The 16,166-nt window shown below is 52.1% G+C and overlaps 1 protein-coding gene across 1 annotated transcript; it reads left to right on the top strand.

Moving 5' to 3' along the window:
* The first annotated feature begins 10,631 nt into the window (after positions 1-10,631).
* ODF3L2 (outer dense fiber of sperm tails 3 like 2) lies at positions 10,632-15,914 on the top strand. The gene is made up of 5 exons (XM_001512177.3): positions 10,632-10,656; positions 12,033-12,146; positions 12,635-12,742; positions 14,705-14,818; positions 15,433-15,914. The coding sequence occupies exons 1-5, from the start codon at positions 10,632-10,634 to the stop codon at positions 15,912-15,914; spliced, it is 843 nt and encodes a 280-aa protein (XP_001512227.3).
* Positions 15,915-16,166: the final 252 nt, after the last annotated feature.

The following is a 16,166-nucleotide window of genomic DNA, read 5'->3' as shown; positions in this document are numbered from 1 at the left end:
GCTCCCAAAGCTGGGACTCCGCCATATATATAGACTGTAAGCCCGTCACTGGGCAGGGATTGTCTCTATCTGTTGCAGAATTACATTCCAAGCGCTTAGTACAGTGCTCTGCACATAGTAAGCGCTCGATGAATACTTTTGAATGAATGAATGAATGCAGGGACCCCAGATGCCCCCAGCACGCACACCTTACCCCCCTCCAGCCACTTTAGCCCCTGGACGGTTAAGACCCTGGTCACAGGCCTCCTAAATTATTATTATTAGTATTATTATTATTGAGCACTATGTGTCAAGCACTGTTCTAAGTGCTGGGGTGTATACGAGTTAACCGTGTCGGACACAGTCATTCATTCAATAGTATTTATTGAATGCTTACTATGTGCAGAGCACTGTACTAAGCGCTTGGAACGTACAGTTCGGCAACGGATAGAGACAATCCCCGCCCAGTGAAGGGCTCGCAGTCTAAACGGGGGAGACGCACAGCAGAGCAAAACAGAACAAAACAAAACAAGACAACATCATCAAGATAAAGAGAATGGGGACTAGGTGGGAGGGAAAACAATTATACATAATCGCTGAAGAATTGTGCGTAAGTGCTACAGTGGCTGACCAGTACTTGATCCACCAACCGATCGACGATTGGTTGATAAGTCAATAAATGCACGGTAGCTTGGGCTGCATCTGCCCAGGGCCCTCCAGACGGGCGGGGATCCTGAGAGGAAGCAGCCCCTGGGAGCACTGCCCTGCTCTGGGCCTTTTCAGAAAACAACAACTCTGTTGTCCCCACCACACAAAGAGGCAAACAGACGTGAAGGCGCGTGATTCTGACTAAGGGGTTCGGCAGCAAGACAATCGACAAAAGGAGCATGTTCTCTGGGGAGGTGGAGGGGATGGTCTGTGGGGGTGTGGAAGGAAGGAAGGGTTGTGAGCGGAAACCTGATAGAGAGAGAGAGAGAGAGAGCATCATCTGGTCACACCTGGCATCGATTTCCCTGAAACAAACCTTATGCCCAAAAGCCTGCCAAAAAGTCAGGCAGCAGGTCTTAGAGGAAATCCAGCAATATGCCCCCAAGAAATTGAGTGAACTTGAGAATCTAAGCAACACCGTTACTCGGTCAGACCATCGGTCCGTCCAGCCCTGCGTTCTGCCTCTGATAGGGGCCAAGGATGCTTGGAGGAACCCAGAGATGGCTGCCTTCCTGGACACACATCCTCATGGTTGGAGGTGGACCGCCCAACAGTCCTAACTATCCTCTCCCATGACAGTTTGAGCTGCTTCTCCATAATAATAATAATAATGTTGGTATTTGTTAAGCGCTTACTATGTGTAGAGTGCTGTTCTAAGCGCTGGGGTAGATACAGGGGAATCGGGTTGTCCCACGTGAGGCTCACAATCTTCATCCCCATTTTACAGATGAGGGAACTGAGGCACAGAGAAGTGAAGTGACTTGCCCACAGTCACACAGCTGACAAGTGGCAGAGCTGGGATGACGTGTGTATCGGTGGGAAGTGGGGGAGGGGGACAGAGGGAGAACTCAGTGCATTTCCCTTTCCCTCTGCCCCTCCTCCCCTCCCCATTCCCCCTACTCCCTCCCTCTGCTCTACCCCCTTCCCCTCCCCACAGCACTTGTGTATATTTGTATATATTATTTATTACTCTATTTTATTAATGTTGTGTATAAATCTATGATTCTATTTATTTATTGATTTTGATGGTATTGATGCCTGACTACTTGTTTTGTTTTGCTGTCTGGCTCCCCCTTTCAAACTCCAAGCCCATTGTTGGGCAGGGATTGTCTCTATCTGTTGCCGAATTGTGCATTCCAAGCAATTGGTACAGTGCTGTGCACACAGTAAGTGCTCAATAAATATGATTGAATGAATGAATGAATGAATGAATGGATAAAGCTTGTGTCTTCTAATTTAGCACCTTCACATCCCTGGTGGGATTTTCTTTTAAATGGCATGAGTTAAGCACTTACTATGTGCCAGGCACTGTACTAAGCACTAGGATAAATCAGGTACGACACAGTCCATGTCCCATGTGAGGCTCACAGTCTTAATCCCCATTTTACAGATGAGGGAACTGAGGGCACAGAGAAGTTATGTGACTCGTCTAAGGTCACACAGAAGACAAGTGGTAGAGCTGGGATTAGAACCCAGGTCCTCCTCACTCCGAGGACCACGGTCTATCCTCTAGGCCATGCCTAGTCTTTTTTTTCTTAAAAAAAGTAGGGCTTGTGACCTTCCTTTTGTACAGGGAGAGGCTGAGGAGCCAGAAGGAGGACTACTTGTTTTGTTTTGCTGTCTGCCTGACTACTTGTTTTGTTTTGCTGTCTGTCTCCCCCTTTTAGACTGCACAGTAAGCACTCAATAAATACGATTGAATGAATAAATGAATGAATGCAGGGCTCCATTTCCCCTTGGCCCTCCTTGTTTCACCAAGCAGCATGGTGTAGTGGGTAGAGCAAGGGCCTGGGAGTCAAAAGGTCATGGGTTCTAATCCCGATTCCGCCACTTATCTGCTGGGTGATCTTGGGCAAGTCGCTTCACTTCTCTGGGACTCAGTTACTTCATCTGTAAAATGGGGATTAAAACTGTGAGCCCCAAATGGGACAGGGACTCTGTCCAAACCATTTGCTTGTATCCACCCCAGCAACTCAAGTACAGTGCCTGGCACATAGTAAATGCTTAACAAATACCATAATTATTCTTATTATTATAATGAAACTGATATAACCTCACTTTGAGCCATAGCCCTGCCCACTCTTCTTGGGGATGGTGGCTTCTTGGTGGCACCAGTGAGGACTATACAGAGGGTTAATTACTCTCGTGACCTGGCTAGCTCAGTCTGAAGCAGCACCAATCATGATGTTGTTCAGTACTTTAGAAACCTCTCCATACCCAAAACGCTCGTGACATTTTGCACCCAATTTGCCGAAAGGCAAACCAGGATCAGGGGAGGCCAAACGAGATAGAAAGCCTTGGGGTCCCTGAGGAGACCAGAGCAGGATACAGAAAATGAGAGGGGCAGTCCAGAGTGGTGGGGAGCAAATGAAATTTGATTTGATTCAATTCAGCACCATTTTTTTTTCAAGACCTAGTGAGCGAAGAGTTGAGAAGACAAACCACATCCTCAACCTCCTGCCGAGGCTAGATAGGCTGAGGTCAGAGATGAGGCAGTTCCCATGTGACCTCCCGGGTGACCCAGGCACTCTCAGAGCCCTGAAACCACCTTGCAACTGCTGTCTTGGACTGAACGTACTGAGTGCGGCCCCCGAAATTCCCCGGGGCTGGAGTGGGACCGCACCCCTAGAGTGTCAAGGCATTCAGTTCAAAGACCATTCAGAAGTTTGAGCTCATGGGTTAGAGAAGCAGCGTGGTTTAGTGGAAAAGGCACGGGTTTGGAGTCAGAGGGTGTGGGTTCTAATTCCGTCTCCGTCACTTGTCTGCTGGGTGACCTTGGGCAAATCACTTAACTCTCTGTGCCTCAGTTACCTCATCTGTAAAATGGGGATTAAAACTATGAGCCCCACGTGGGACAACCTCACTACCTTGTATCTACCTCAGCGCTTTGTACAGTGCTTGACACATAATAAGCACTTAACAAATATCATAATTATTATCTCTAAGACCCGGGATAGGCAGCGAAGTGTGGTCAAGCAGCGAGCCGCCTGGAGGACACTGGGAGAGCCTAGCACTCCTCCCTCCCCCCGTCAGGTTGGTAGTCAATATAGCTCGTCTTAGGAGGTGTGTTTCTTAGGAGGCATGTTGGTTTGGGGGAAGGAGCACAGGTCTGGTCACTGCAGGAGAGATCTGACCTACTGTGTGACCTCGGGCAACTCATTTAACCCTTGAGAAGCAGCGTGGCCTAGGGGATAGAGCAAAGGCCTGGGAGTCAGAAGGACCTGGGTTCTAATCCTGGTTCTGCCACTTGTTCGCTGTGTGACGATGCTGTGTGACCTGTGTGATGATACCCAAATCTACATCTCCAGCCATGATCTCTCTCCCTCTCTGCAGTCTCCCATTTCTTTCTACCTTCAAGACATCTCTACTTGGATGTCCTGCTGTCACCTCAAATTTAACATGTCTAAAACAGAACTCGTTATCTTCCCACCCAAACCCTGTCCTCCCCCTCACTTTCCCCTCATTGTAGATGGCACAACCTTCCTTCCTTCCTGTCTTACAAGCCCGTAACCTTGGCGTTATCCTTGACTCCTCTCATTCAATCCACATATTCAATCCATCACTAAACCCTGTCGGTTCCACCTTCACAACATGGGTAAATCTGCCCTTTCCTCTCCACCTAAATTGCTACCACGTTAATGCAATCACTCATCCTATCCCGCCTTGATTACTATATCAGCCTCCTTGCTGACCTCCCGGCCTCCAGTCCCTGCCCAGTGACAGGCTCACAGTCTAATTAAGCCTTCTTTTCCTTTTCTTCCACTCCCTTCTGTGTCACCCTGACTTGCTCCCTTTATTCATCCCCCCTCCCAGCCCCAAAGCGTTTATGTACTTATCTGTAATTTATTTATTCATATTTGTCTGTCTCCCCCTCTAGACTGTAAGCTCGTTGTAGGCAGGCAATGTATCTGTTATAGTGTTATACCGTACTCTCCCAAGTGCTTAGTATAATGCTCTGCACATGGTAAGCGCTCAATAAATACAATTGACTGACTGACCTATCTTGGACATGTCATTTAACTTAATGTTGGTATTTGTTAAGCGCTTACTATGTGCCAAGCACTGTTCTAAGCACTGGGGTAGACACAGGGGAATCAGGATGTCCCACGTGGGGCTCACAGTCTTAATCCCCATTTTACAGATGAGGTCACTGAGGCACAGAGAAGTTAAGTGACTTGCCCACGGTCACACAGCTGGCAAGTGGCAGAGCTGGGATTTGAACTCATGACCTCTGACTCCAAAGCCCGTGCTCTTTTCACTGAGCCACGCTGCTTCTCAACTTCTGAGAACCTCAGAAGAACTTCTGAGAACCTCAGTTACCTCATCTGAAAAATGGGGAAAAATGTGGGACATGGACTGTCTCCAACCTGATTATCTTGTAATAATAATAATGTTGGTATTTGTTAAGCACTTACTATGTGCAGAGCACTGTTCTAAGCGCTGGGGTAGACACAAGGGAATCAGGTTGTCCCACGTGGAGCTCACAGTCTTAATCCCCATTTTACAGATGAGGTAACTGAGGCACAGAGAAGTTAAGTGACTCGCCCAAAGTCACACAGCTGACAAGTGGCAGATCCAGGATTCGAACCCATGATCTCTGACTCCCAAGCCCGGGCTCTTTCCACTGAGCCATGCTGCTTCTCTACTCCAGTATCTACTCCAGTGCTTAGAACAGTGTCTGTCACATAGTAAATGCTTTACAAATACCATTTTTTAAAAACCCCTCTGGGCCTTGGTTTCTCCATCTATAAAACGGGAATAATAAGGCCTGTCTCTCCCTCCCTCCCAGGATGCTGAGAGAATGAAATGAGCTAATTAGTGGGCAGGCCCTTTGGAAGAATGAAAGTGGCCTCCAAATGGGAGGTGTTATCTGATTGAGCAAAACTGCAGACTGGCCACAAATCAGGGAGACAGACTTGAAAATGGCACCAGCAGTTGAAAAGGACCGCAGGTGTGAGCTGGGGACAGTCTATAAATGGGAGGAACTGTTGGTATCTTTTCAGCCACACCTTTACAAACAGATAATGAGTCACCATAGAGAGTATTATCCTCAGATATGAAAGGCAACCGGGGCTATTTTTTCCCCCTAATAAAAGGTGTCAGTCACCGTTGACTTCTGGGGGTGAGTCTAGCTGGGGAAAAGGGACTGGAATGGAAATTCTCCAAAATATGGAGAACAGAGCCAGGAGTTGTGAACAGCCGTGGGGTGGTGGCAGGACAGGGACGGGCGGGGAGGCTTGGTAAAACTCTCCTCTCTGTCCTGATCATTTTCTAGCCTACAGGTTTGCCTCTCCTACTCTCTCCTTTCCCTGTAGCGGAATGTTGTTTGAGCATCTACTGCAGTGCTTTCTCTCCCTTCCTCTGGGTTTCCAACAGGGGAAAAGAAAAAGCCCCAGGTAAAACTCTACATGACCCTCTCTGCCCCTCATTGGAACTGGAGCAATTCCTGCTAAAATAAAAAAGGTGAGAGGTGACTCCCATTTGCATATCATTTATATCGCATTTGCTTAGAATTTGCATGTGGGCTTCATGAAGAAGAACCTGTTTGTTCAGGAAGGGGAACGGAAAAAGGCATTAATGGAGTGAGGGTGCTCGTTTTGGGGGAATCTGTACCCCAATTCGATTTAGCTCTGCAACTGGCATGACTCCAGCATGTATGGAGAAAAGGCTGAATGAGACTTCTACTCCCAACCCAAACCCACCCTCCCTTGCTCTGATCCTCTGGGCGGGGGGGGGGGGGAGGAAGGGAGAAGGTTGTGTGCAAACCGGGCTCACCGACAGGATGGAGAAGGGCCTTGGAGAGGTGATGTCTTTATAAAATGGCTCGTAACCTTTCGAAAAGCAAAGCGGCATGTCATCCGGGCCGGAAAGGATACCCTCCTCTTCCCCACCCCCCCTTGTGTCTCATTAACTACGAATGTCAGGATCCTCACCATCACTGCAGGACCAAATTACCTGAATTTCTGGTGGAACGCAAAATGGTGAGACCTTTAGAGTGGAGCTGGGGGTTGGGTGACAGGGGGAGTGGGGGGAGCACAGTCAGTTGGGTCATTCTCTGTGTAGGAAGGAAGAGCACAGATCTTTGGAGTTTGAGATTCCAAAGTCCCCACTCCCCCTATTCACCTCTGCACACAGAGGAGCTTTCCACATGACCAACCAGGCAGTAGGGGCAACCAGTTTTGTGCCCACATGCCTCCCCTGAACCTGGTGCCCTTTGCCCCTCAGCTTATCTCCCTAACATTCATGCCCGCCTTGACTTTCTTCCGGCCGGTACCTTAGACATCCTCATTTAGTTGCTGGAGATGTGTCTCCAGAAGGGTGCTTCTGTGCCCCACCCCCTTTTTTTTTTAAAAAAAAAAAGGTATTTGCTAAGCACTTATTATGTGTCTAGCACTGTTCTAAGCACTAAGATATAAGGTAATCAGGTTGGTCACAGTTTAACTATTGAATCCCCATTTTTTACATTTGAGGAAACTGAGACACAGAGAATAATAATAATATCAGTAATAACTGTGGTATTTGTTTACTATGTGCCAAGCACTGTTCTAAGCACTGGGGTAGACACAGGGTAATCAGGTCAGACACAGTTCCTGTCCCACATGGGGCTCACAGTCTTAATCTCCATTTAACAAATGAAGTAACTGAGGCACAGAGAAGTTAAGTGACTTGCCCAAGACCACACAGCTGACGCGTGGCAGAGCCGGGTTTAGAACCCAGGTCCTCTGACTCCTAGGGCCAGGCTCTTTCCTCTAGGCTCGCTGCCCTTCCCCTCTCCTCCTGCTCCCCCTGCCCCACCATCCTGGCTACTTTGAGTCTGTGTTCTGACCTCCCAGAGGGAGAGTATGGGAGCAGGCTCTGTTCCTATGGGCATCCGGACAGGCATTGGTTCCTATGACCCTGGATGGTCCCCAGGTCCCCCTGGGAATTTGATTTAGTCCAGGGCACCCAGACCACTCTAGATCCGTGTCTCCATCTCGTTTATCTCGCCGTTGACCCCTTGCCCCACATCCTGCCTCTGGCCTGGAATGCCCTCCCTCCTCAAATCTGAAAGACAATTACTCTCTCCCACTTCAAAGCCGTATTGAAGGCACATCTCCTCCAGGAGGCCTTCCCTAAGTCTCCCCTCTCCTCTTCCCCCACTCCCTTCTGCATTGCCCTGATTTGCTCCCTTTGTTCTTCTCCCCTCCCAGCCCCACAGCACTTATGTACATATCTATAATTTATTTATTTATATTGATATTTGCCTCCCCTCGCCTCTAGACCGTAATTTCGTTGTGGGCAGGGAAAGTGTCTGTTCATTGTTGTATTGAACTCTCCCAAGCGCTTAGTACAGTGCTCTGCACACAGTAAGCCCTCAATAAATACGCTTGAATGAATGAATGAATGAATGGATAAATGAAAGTGAAAGGAGAACCTCAAATTCTTCAGAGGATGGGGAGAGTCGGATCACCCCAGCCTCCCCACACACAGTCCATGGGAATCAAATCAAATCCAGCAGCAGTGTGGTCTAGAGGCAAGAGCAAGGGCCTGGGAGCCAGAAGACCTAGGTTGTAATCCCGGCTCTTCCACGTGCCTGCTGTGCGACCTTGGGCAAGTCATTTCACTTCTCTGTGCCTCAGTTACCTCCTCTGTAAAATGGGGATTCATTACCGGTTCTCCTTCCTACTTAGACTGTGAGCCTGTGTGGAACAGGGACTGTCTGACCTGATAATCCCGTATCTTCCCCGGCGCTTAGAACAGGGCTCTGCGCATAGTAAGTATCTACCAACTCCGCTGAATCGTACTCTCCCAAGTACTCTCCCAAGCACTTAGTACGGCACTCTGTACACAGTAAGTGCTCGGTAAATACCGACGATGAAGAACAAATATCACAGCGCTTAGAACAGTGCTCTGCACATAGTAAGCGCTTAACAAATACCACCATTAATTAATTATTATTATTATTATCATGATCATCACCCAGACTTCCCCTTCCCCCCGAGTCAGAGCTTGGAACCAGATTGGCTCGAACCTGGATCCAGTCAGTTTGGGCCCTTTCCTGCCCTTCGAGGAGAATTATGGCCGGACCCATTCAGCCAACTCTTCCCCGCTGGGAAGAGGAAGAGGGCCCGACCTAAGACGGCAGGGAGTGGCTGCTCCCTTCCCAGCTTCCAGGGGAGAGGATCCTTTTCCTCCGTCCGACCCTGAATTAATAATAATGTTGGCATTTGGTAAGCGCTTACTACGTGCCAAGCACGGTTCTAAGCGCTGGGAGGGATACGAGGTGATCAGGTTGTCCCGCGTGGGGCTCACAGTCTTCATCCCCATTTTCCAGATGAGGTCACTGAGGCACCGAGAAGTGAAGTGACTTGCCCAAAGTCACACAGCTGACAAGGGGCGGAGGCGGCGGGATTCGAACCCATGACCTCTGACTCCCAAGCCCGGGCTCTTTCCACTGAGCACGCTGCTTTTCGAATTAAGGATGGGAGGGGGGATCCCCCGCCAGGGGGCGCTGTCACTCAGAGGGAAGAGGCCGGGCCCGGCCTAGTCATTCTGGTCAATTGTTCCGCTCTGGGCGATGGGCGACCAGGTCCTGGTCCCTGAATTCGGTTGGATGTGGGTCACTTGGTGGGATTGTTCCCCGCAACCTATGCTGAGCCCCAGCACCATCGCATCCGCTGGGTTGTGTCATCCCCGACTCACTCCCGGCAGGCGGGCGAACGTCTACGGCGGGGCCCGGGGTGCTGCGACTGACTAACCCGGGAGGCTTGCCTGCTGTGTGACCCGGGGTAATCCACTTAACGGCTCTGTGCCTTAGTATCCTCATCTGCAAAATGGAGATTCAATACCTGCTCTCCTTCCTACTTAGACCAGCGAGCCCCGGGAGGGTGGATAGGGACCTGATGATCCCGTATATACCCCAGCACTTTGCACAGTGGTTGACAGATAGCAAGCACTAGATAACAGATAATGATAATAAAGCCCTAGGGCAAAGAAGTGTCAACCCCCATCCCACAGGGATGAGCCAAGTGGTGGATTCTGAGGTCACGGGCCTGGCAAGTTGGGCTAGGGGTAGGGACTGAGAGAAAGGCCAGGGGAAAAGGGGAGGGGAGGGGAGCCCCCGCCGTGAGTCCCGGCGTAAGGCGACCGGTAGTCACTTCGAAGTCATTTATGGGATATGGACATATCCGTAATTGAATTATTTACGTTCAGGTCTGTCTCCCCCTCTAGCCTGTGAGTTCCTTGTGGGCAGGGAACGTGCCTACAGACTCTCTGTTACGGTGTATTCTTCCAAGCACTTGATACAGTGCTCTACACACAGTAAGCACTCAATAAATAGGATTGATTCAACAGAAGCTCAAGACCCATTTTCTGCCCTCAAAGAGCTTTAATGGAGAAGACAGTGCTCAGAGTGGGATGGTGGCTGGGCTTAGAAGGGAAGACAATTAAAGGGGAGGGGCCCAGTGGAAGGCAGAGGGAGGGGAGATGAGAAAGAGGGGAGAAGGATATCAAGGGAAGAGTTAGGGCTGCGGGGCCGGGAGGGGGGCGTGGTGGCGCGGAGGGGAAATTTAAGAGAAGCAGCGTGGCTCAGTGGAAAGTGCATGGGCTTGGAAGTCAGAGGTCATGGGTTCAAATCCCGCCTCTGCCACTTGTCAGCTGTGTGACTGTGGGCAAGTCACTTAACTTCTCTGTGCCTCAGTTATCTCATCTGTAAAATGGGGATTAAGACTGTGAGCCTCACGTGGGACAACCCGATTACCCTGTATCTACCCCAGCGCTTAGAACAGTGCTCTGCACATGGTAAGCGCTTAGCAAATATCAACATTATTATTATTATTATTATCTCCTCTTTCTCCCTCTCTGCCACCTTCTCCTCCTCCGCCCATCGTCGGGCCCCCTCATCGCCCACCACCATCGCTACCCAAAGGACCTCTCCAGCTCCTCCGCCACCATGTCAGGAGGACATGGCCATTTGCACCAAGCTTGAAGGTAGGGCCCTGAGGACTCGGTGTGATAATAGACAGGAAAGTGACTCTGTCACCTGCCTGGCATCAGGGACCCGGGGAAGGGATTTTATCGGGTCTGACCTTGGATATAGGGGAAGAGAGAGCTGGGAAATGAGCTGGCCAGCCGTTAGAAGGTCTGGTGCCCAAAAGCCTTGACCTAAGTCTGGTCCATCCAGCCCAGTCTTCAAGCTTGAACTGTGGCAACAGATTGCTTAGAGGAATCCTGTAACGGCTGAGCTACTAGAAGATGGGGCGGGTCAGACCTCTTGCCTGGGGACATTAATCCTGGGCCCTCTGCTCCCTGTCTCTGCCTTTTCTTTCCATCTTTCCACCAATCTAGTGCCCTGGGCCCGTCCTCAGCTGAAAAACTCAGACCTATTCATCCTGGGTTTTTGCCTGACTTTCTGTCTCATCTCACCCATTAGACTGTAAACTCCTTGAGGGCAGAATATATGTGTTTTGCTTGTCTTGACCTCTCCCAAGTGCTTGGTACAGTGCTCTGCACATAGTAGGCACTCAATCAATTCCATTGGTTAGTTGATTGATTGAGCGGTGGGGTGGGTGTGCAAAGTTAAGGGGCTAGCACCAGATCCCCAAAACCTTAGGGAAGAGGGTTGCTCCTTCAGGCACCCCCAGGCCCCATGATTCCCCTCTTGGCCAGGCCCTGCACCTTCCCCTGTGTTTGGTCTAAAGTCTGGCCCGGCCCAGTTCTGCCCATCCCCCGAAACAAGCCTCCCGGACACCTGATTCTGCCCTAGAGCAGCCTAGCAGATGGGCTGTAACTGGATCTCCCAGAAGCCCTTCTGCCCAGCTCTGTCCTCTGGGTTAGCAGGACTCCTCCAGTCCCCAAGCCACTGGGAGCCACTCACCCCCTCTTCTTCCACAGAAGGGATCCAGTCCCTCTCCTGGGGGACTCTGGACACGAGAGAGTCCCTAAGCCACCAAGCCCACCTCAGGGAGTCACCTTGCCCATTTCCATGGCTGCGGTCAGCCTGGGGGGGCAGGGCGTGTGTGACTGGGGGGTGAGGATGGGAGGTGGGGGCCTGGGGAGAGGGTGGTGGAGATCAGTTTACAGCCTTGTCATGGATGGATCGCTTCCCAGCCTGCCCCGAAGTATCCGGTTCCAGTGTAGCTGCCTGCAGAGACAAGTGTCCCTGAGGCAGCAGAGTCCTGGAGCGGATGGATGGACTGGACGCCGGCTCCCAACCCAGGTTCCACTCCTCTGAAGGGAGCAACCAACAGGGTCGGAGCTCCTAAGACCCTTCCCCATTCCCACCTAGCCAGTGGGAACTGCTTCCCTTCCTAGGGACTGAGTTGCCTTTGCTTCCCGCTCTTCCCCTGCTCTTCCCTGGTGGGCAGGAGCTTCGGATCAGGATATCACCTTCCTGGGTTCCCCGAGCAGGCAGACCACCATCTTCCGGATGGGTGACAGAGGTCAGAGGAAAGCTTCCATGATCGCTGCCCTCCAGACTGGTAAGTTATCCACCAGCCATCTGAGCCCGAACCCTCTTGGGAACCAGCTCCTCAAACTTGGGGGCAGCAACATTGCAGGGAAGCAGTGGTGACCTAGCGGAAAGAGCCCGGGCCTGGGAGTCAGAGGACCTGGGTTCTCATCCCGGCTCTCCCGCCTGCCTGTGTGTGAACTTGAGCAAGTCACTTCACTTCTCCATGCCTCAGCTCCCTCCCCACCTGAGGTTCCAAGATCCTCCCAGCCCCAGCCCTCTCTAGACTGTAGAATCCCTGACTGAGCTCTTTCCTCTAGGGGAAACTTCTCCCCACCCCACCTCCAGACCCCTGCAACCTTGTTTCTTTTTCTTCCCCCTTCCCAAGAGAGAGACCAAGGTCTGAGGCCCAAGATGCTCTCAGCTAAAGGGGGAAAGGCAGCTGAGCTGGGGTGGAACTCAGGCACCCCACCACCTGCCCCTGGCCCCCCAGTATTCACGTCCCTGTTCACATTCCAGGTCCTGGACCTGGACGGTACAACTTGCCCTCGACCATCGGCTACGTCAACCACGACTGGACCAAGTGGGCAAGCCCAGCGTATTCCTTCCACCGTCGGTTTAGCAATGGTAGTGAGTCTGCCAGCTCTGGAGCAGGGTGGGCGAAGGGTGGGGGGAAACTAGGCTCAGATTCCATCTCCCTGATTAATCAAGCAATCAATCACTGGACTGATGGCAATTTTTGAGTGTTCACTGGGTGCAGAGCACTGTGATAAGCATTTAGGAGAATCCAATACAACAGAGTTGGTAGAAACAATCCCTGCCCTCAGGGAGCTTCCATATCCTCCCAACTCCCAATCTGGCTCCATCACTGAACCCAGTCCTCACCCTTGGGCTGTCATTTGATCCATCCCTGGGCCTTTGTTCCCGTCATGTGAGAAGCAGCGTGGCCTAGTGGATAGAACACGGGCCTGGAAGTCCGGGGACCTGGGTTCTAATCCCAACACCACCATTTTTCTGCTGTGTGACCTTGGGCAAGTCTCTTACCTTCTCTGTGCCTCGATTCTCTCAACTGCAAAATGGGGATTAAGACCGTGACCCTCATGTGGGACATGAACTGTGTTCAACCTGATCGGCTTGTATCTACTCTAGCGCCTGGCACATAGTAAGTGCTTAACAAATACTATATAAAAGGGGTCATGGATGAGCTGAAAGCACTGGGAGGGAGGGTTGGGGTTCTAGACTGTAAACTCCTTGTGGGCAGGGAATGTGCACTCTCCCAAGGATTTAGTAATGATAATAATAATAATGACGGTATTTGTTAAGTGCTTACTGTGTGCCAAGCACTGTTCTAAGCACTGGGGTAGATACAAGGTAATCGGGATGTCCCACGTGGGGCTCACAGTCTTAATCCCCATTTTACAGATGAGGTAACTGAGGCACAGAGAAGTGAAGTGACTGGCCCGAAGTCACACAGCTGACAAGTGGTGGAGCCGGAATTAGAACCCACGACCTCTGACTCCCAAGCCCCTGCTCTTCCCACTAAGCCACGCTGCTCTGCACACAGTAAACGCTCAATAAATACAATTGATTGGGCCACGGGCATGGAAATGTCCAGGCCCAGCTCCGAGTGGGTGGAGATGGAGCTCAGATTCTTACCCAAGGGATGGGAGGCCACAGTCCATCTCCTGGCTCAGCTGGGCTCACCAGCTGGACTCTGAAGGGAGGCTGGAGAGGGTTAACCTTTCGGTCACTCTCCTCAGTTGGTAATTGCTCCTTAGACACTTCTGATGGACTCTCCCTTCCATTAAAGTGATCAAAGCAGAGTGAAGGGATGAATCAGAGGCTCTTCTGTGAGTGGGGAGAAGCCCCAGCTGGCTTCTTGGCAGGGGGTGGGGGAAGGGGCTGGTGCTGATATATACAGGTGAGGATTAGAGCCCCTTCCAGTCTCGACTCTCAACTTCTCTCAGCCTCCTGCTCCCTCTCTGCAGCAGACGGGTGCCCAAGGTTAAGTGCCAACTTACTCCACCCACAGCCTGGCTCTGTAGTGGGGTCACAACCATCGGATGGTCTGAATCTGGGGGCAACGTCAACTAAATATCTCTCCCAGCACTCTCTGCTTTCCCTGGAATCTCCACGGTCCCCAGCCCTCCAGCCTCCTTCCTTTCTTCCTCCTCCTTCCTGATCCTGCCCCAAGTTAGTATGTCTGTTCCCCCCCACCCCCCACCAACCTGCCTGAGGTCCCCGGCCCTGGGCTGGGCTGGGCACTGAATAAGACTGTAAGCTCCTAGTGGGAGGGAACATGTCTACCAACTCTGTCTACTCTCCCAAGTGCTAAGTGCAGTGCTCCTCACACAATAAACACCCACTAAAGACCAGTGATTGATTGCAGATGGACCTAGGGGTAGCTGAACCAGATTGGGTACCCCCTTGCTACTGGTGATGGCCCAAAACTGGTAGTTTGGCAGGTGGGGGTTCTACAGCCAGCGTAAGTCTCTAACTGGGGCAAACTGGGGCTGGGGAGTCCAGGGTCCAATTGGGAGCTGACCCCTGGCTCTGCATACTGGGCCTCTCCTGTCTCTCTGTGTCCAGCATCCCGGTGGGATTCCAGCCCAGGGCCCTGCTACTTTGTGGAACCGCAAATCACCCGTTTTGGCCGGAGCAGAGGTCCAGCCTATTCCATGCTGGCACGGGCCAAACCTCGGGGTAAGTAGGCTGCTGGTGCCCCTTGGGGTGCCCAACTTCTTCTCAGCCTTGGGTCCTTCTCCTTCTCCTCCTCATCATCATCGTGGTTGTCTCGAGTGTCCACAGAGACCAGACCACTCCTCTAGATGCTGGGGGTACCTGGTGGCTAAGGGGCCGGGTCCCTGCATTCGCGGAGCTCTCATTCTGGTAGGGGACTTTGGAAGGTCTAAAAGGGGTTGAGTTTGGAGAAGAGGAGTGAGGAGGGCCTTTCTAGAGGGGGACTGGCAGTTGCAGCGGAGAGCCGAGTGTGCCAGCTGGTGAGCAGGGGTGTGGCAGGAGGGGGTGACTGGCTGGCTGACTTCAGGGCCTCCTCCCGTCTCCTGTCCAAGCTTGTGTGTCTTCCAGTCAGCCAGTCAGTCAACTGTATTAAGCACTATACTAAGCACTTGGGAGAGAGTACAGTATAACGATAAACAGTCACATTCCCTGCCCACAACAAGCTTACAGTCTAGCGGTGGGGGGGGGGGAGACAGACATTAATATAAATAAGTTAATTACAGATATGTACGTAAGTGCTGTGGGGCTGGGAGGGAGGATGAATAAAGGGAGCAAATCCACTCCTTGCATCCCCACAGGTCTGGAGCAGACGCCTGGTGCAGGCTCATACAGCCCTGAGAAAGTGGCCCCCGCCACCTGGCCGACACCCCCATCCTTCACCATGGGCTCCCGGACCCGTTACCATCAGGTGGACCCCGTCCCCGCCCCCAATAGCTACACCCTTCCGGCCCTGTTGGGCTCCCGGCTGGCCACCAAACCCTCCAGCCCCAGCTACACCGTTTCTGGCCGGACCCCAAAGGGCAGCTTCTCGGAAGACCTGTCCCGATCTCCCGGCCCGGGCCGGTACAACAGCACGGACCCCAATACCTACCTGAGGCGTCGGCCAGCCTTCTCCATGCTCGGTCGCCGCAGCATCTCCCCGGCGGTGTTCCAGTCCCCCGGTCCCGGGGCCCACAGCCCCGAGCGGGTGACTGTTCACAGAGCCCGGGCTCCTGCCTACTCCCTGGGCATCCGCCACTCGGAATTCATCACCCCCCTCATAGTGGAAGTCTCTCCCTGATCCTGGGGGCTGGTGGGCCAGAGGCTCTCCATGGACCACTGGCCTCTCCCCTTTCTGCACTTGCCGGGGTGGGGTGGGGGAGGGAAGAGTGGTCCCTGCCGCTCGAGAACTGGGATCGGATGAGGGCGAGGTGCAGCGGGAGCTGGCAGAGAGCGTGCCAGGCTAGGAAGCAGAACTCTCGGGCAGGTTGTGCCCTGCCTCGCTGTGCCTCAATTTCCCCATCTGTGAAATGGACAGAATAATCAGATCCTC

This window comes from Ornithorhynchus anatinus, chromosome X1, assembly GCF_004115215.2.
Source record: "Ornithorhynchus anatinus isolate Pmale09 chromosome X1, mOrnAna1.pri.v4, whole genome shotgun sequence".
Classification (NCBI taxonomy): Eukaryota; Metazoa; Chordata; class Mammalia; order Monotremata; family Ornithorhynchidae; genus Ornithorhynchus; species Ornithorhynchus anatinus.
Note: the sequence above shows the minus strand (reverse complement) of the source record. Positions and strands in the feature narration are given on the sequence as shown.

Coding starts and splice junctions, on each gene's coding strand:
- ODF3L2 (XM_001512177.3), top strand. CDS start 10,632: ATGGCCATTTGCACCAAGCTTGAAG. Junction 12,147..12,634: donor GATCGCTGCCCTCCAGACTG/GTAAGTTATCCA, acceptor TTCACATTCCAG/GTCCTGGACCTGGACGGTAC. Junction 14,819..15,432: donor GGCACGGGCCAAACCTCGGG/GTAAGTAGGCTG, acceptor GCATCCCCACAG/GTCTGGAGCAGACGCCTGGT.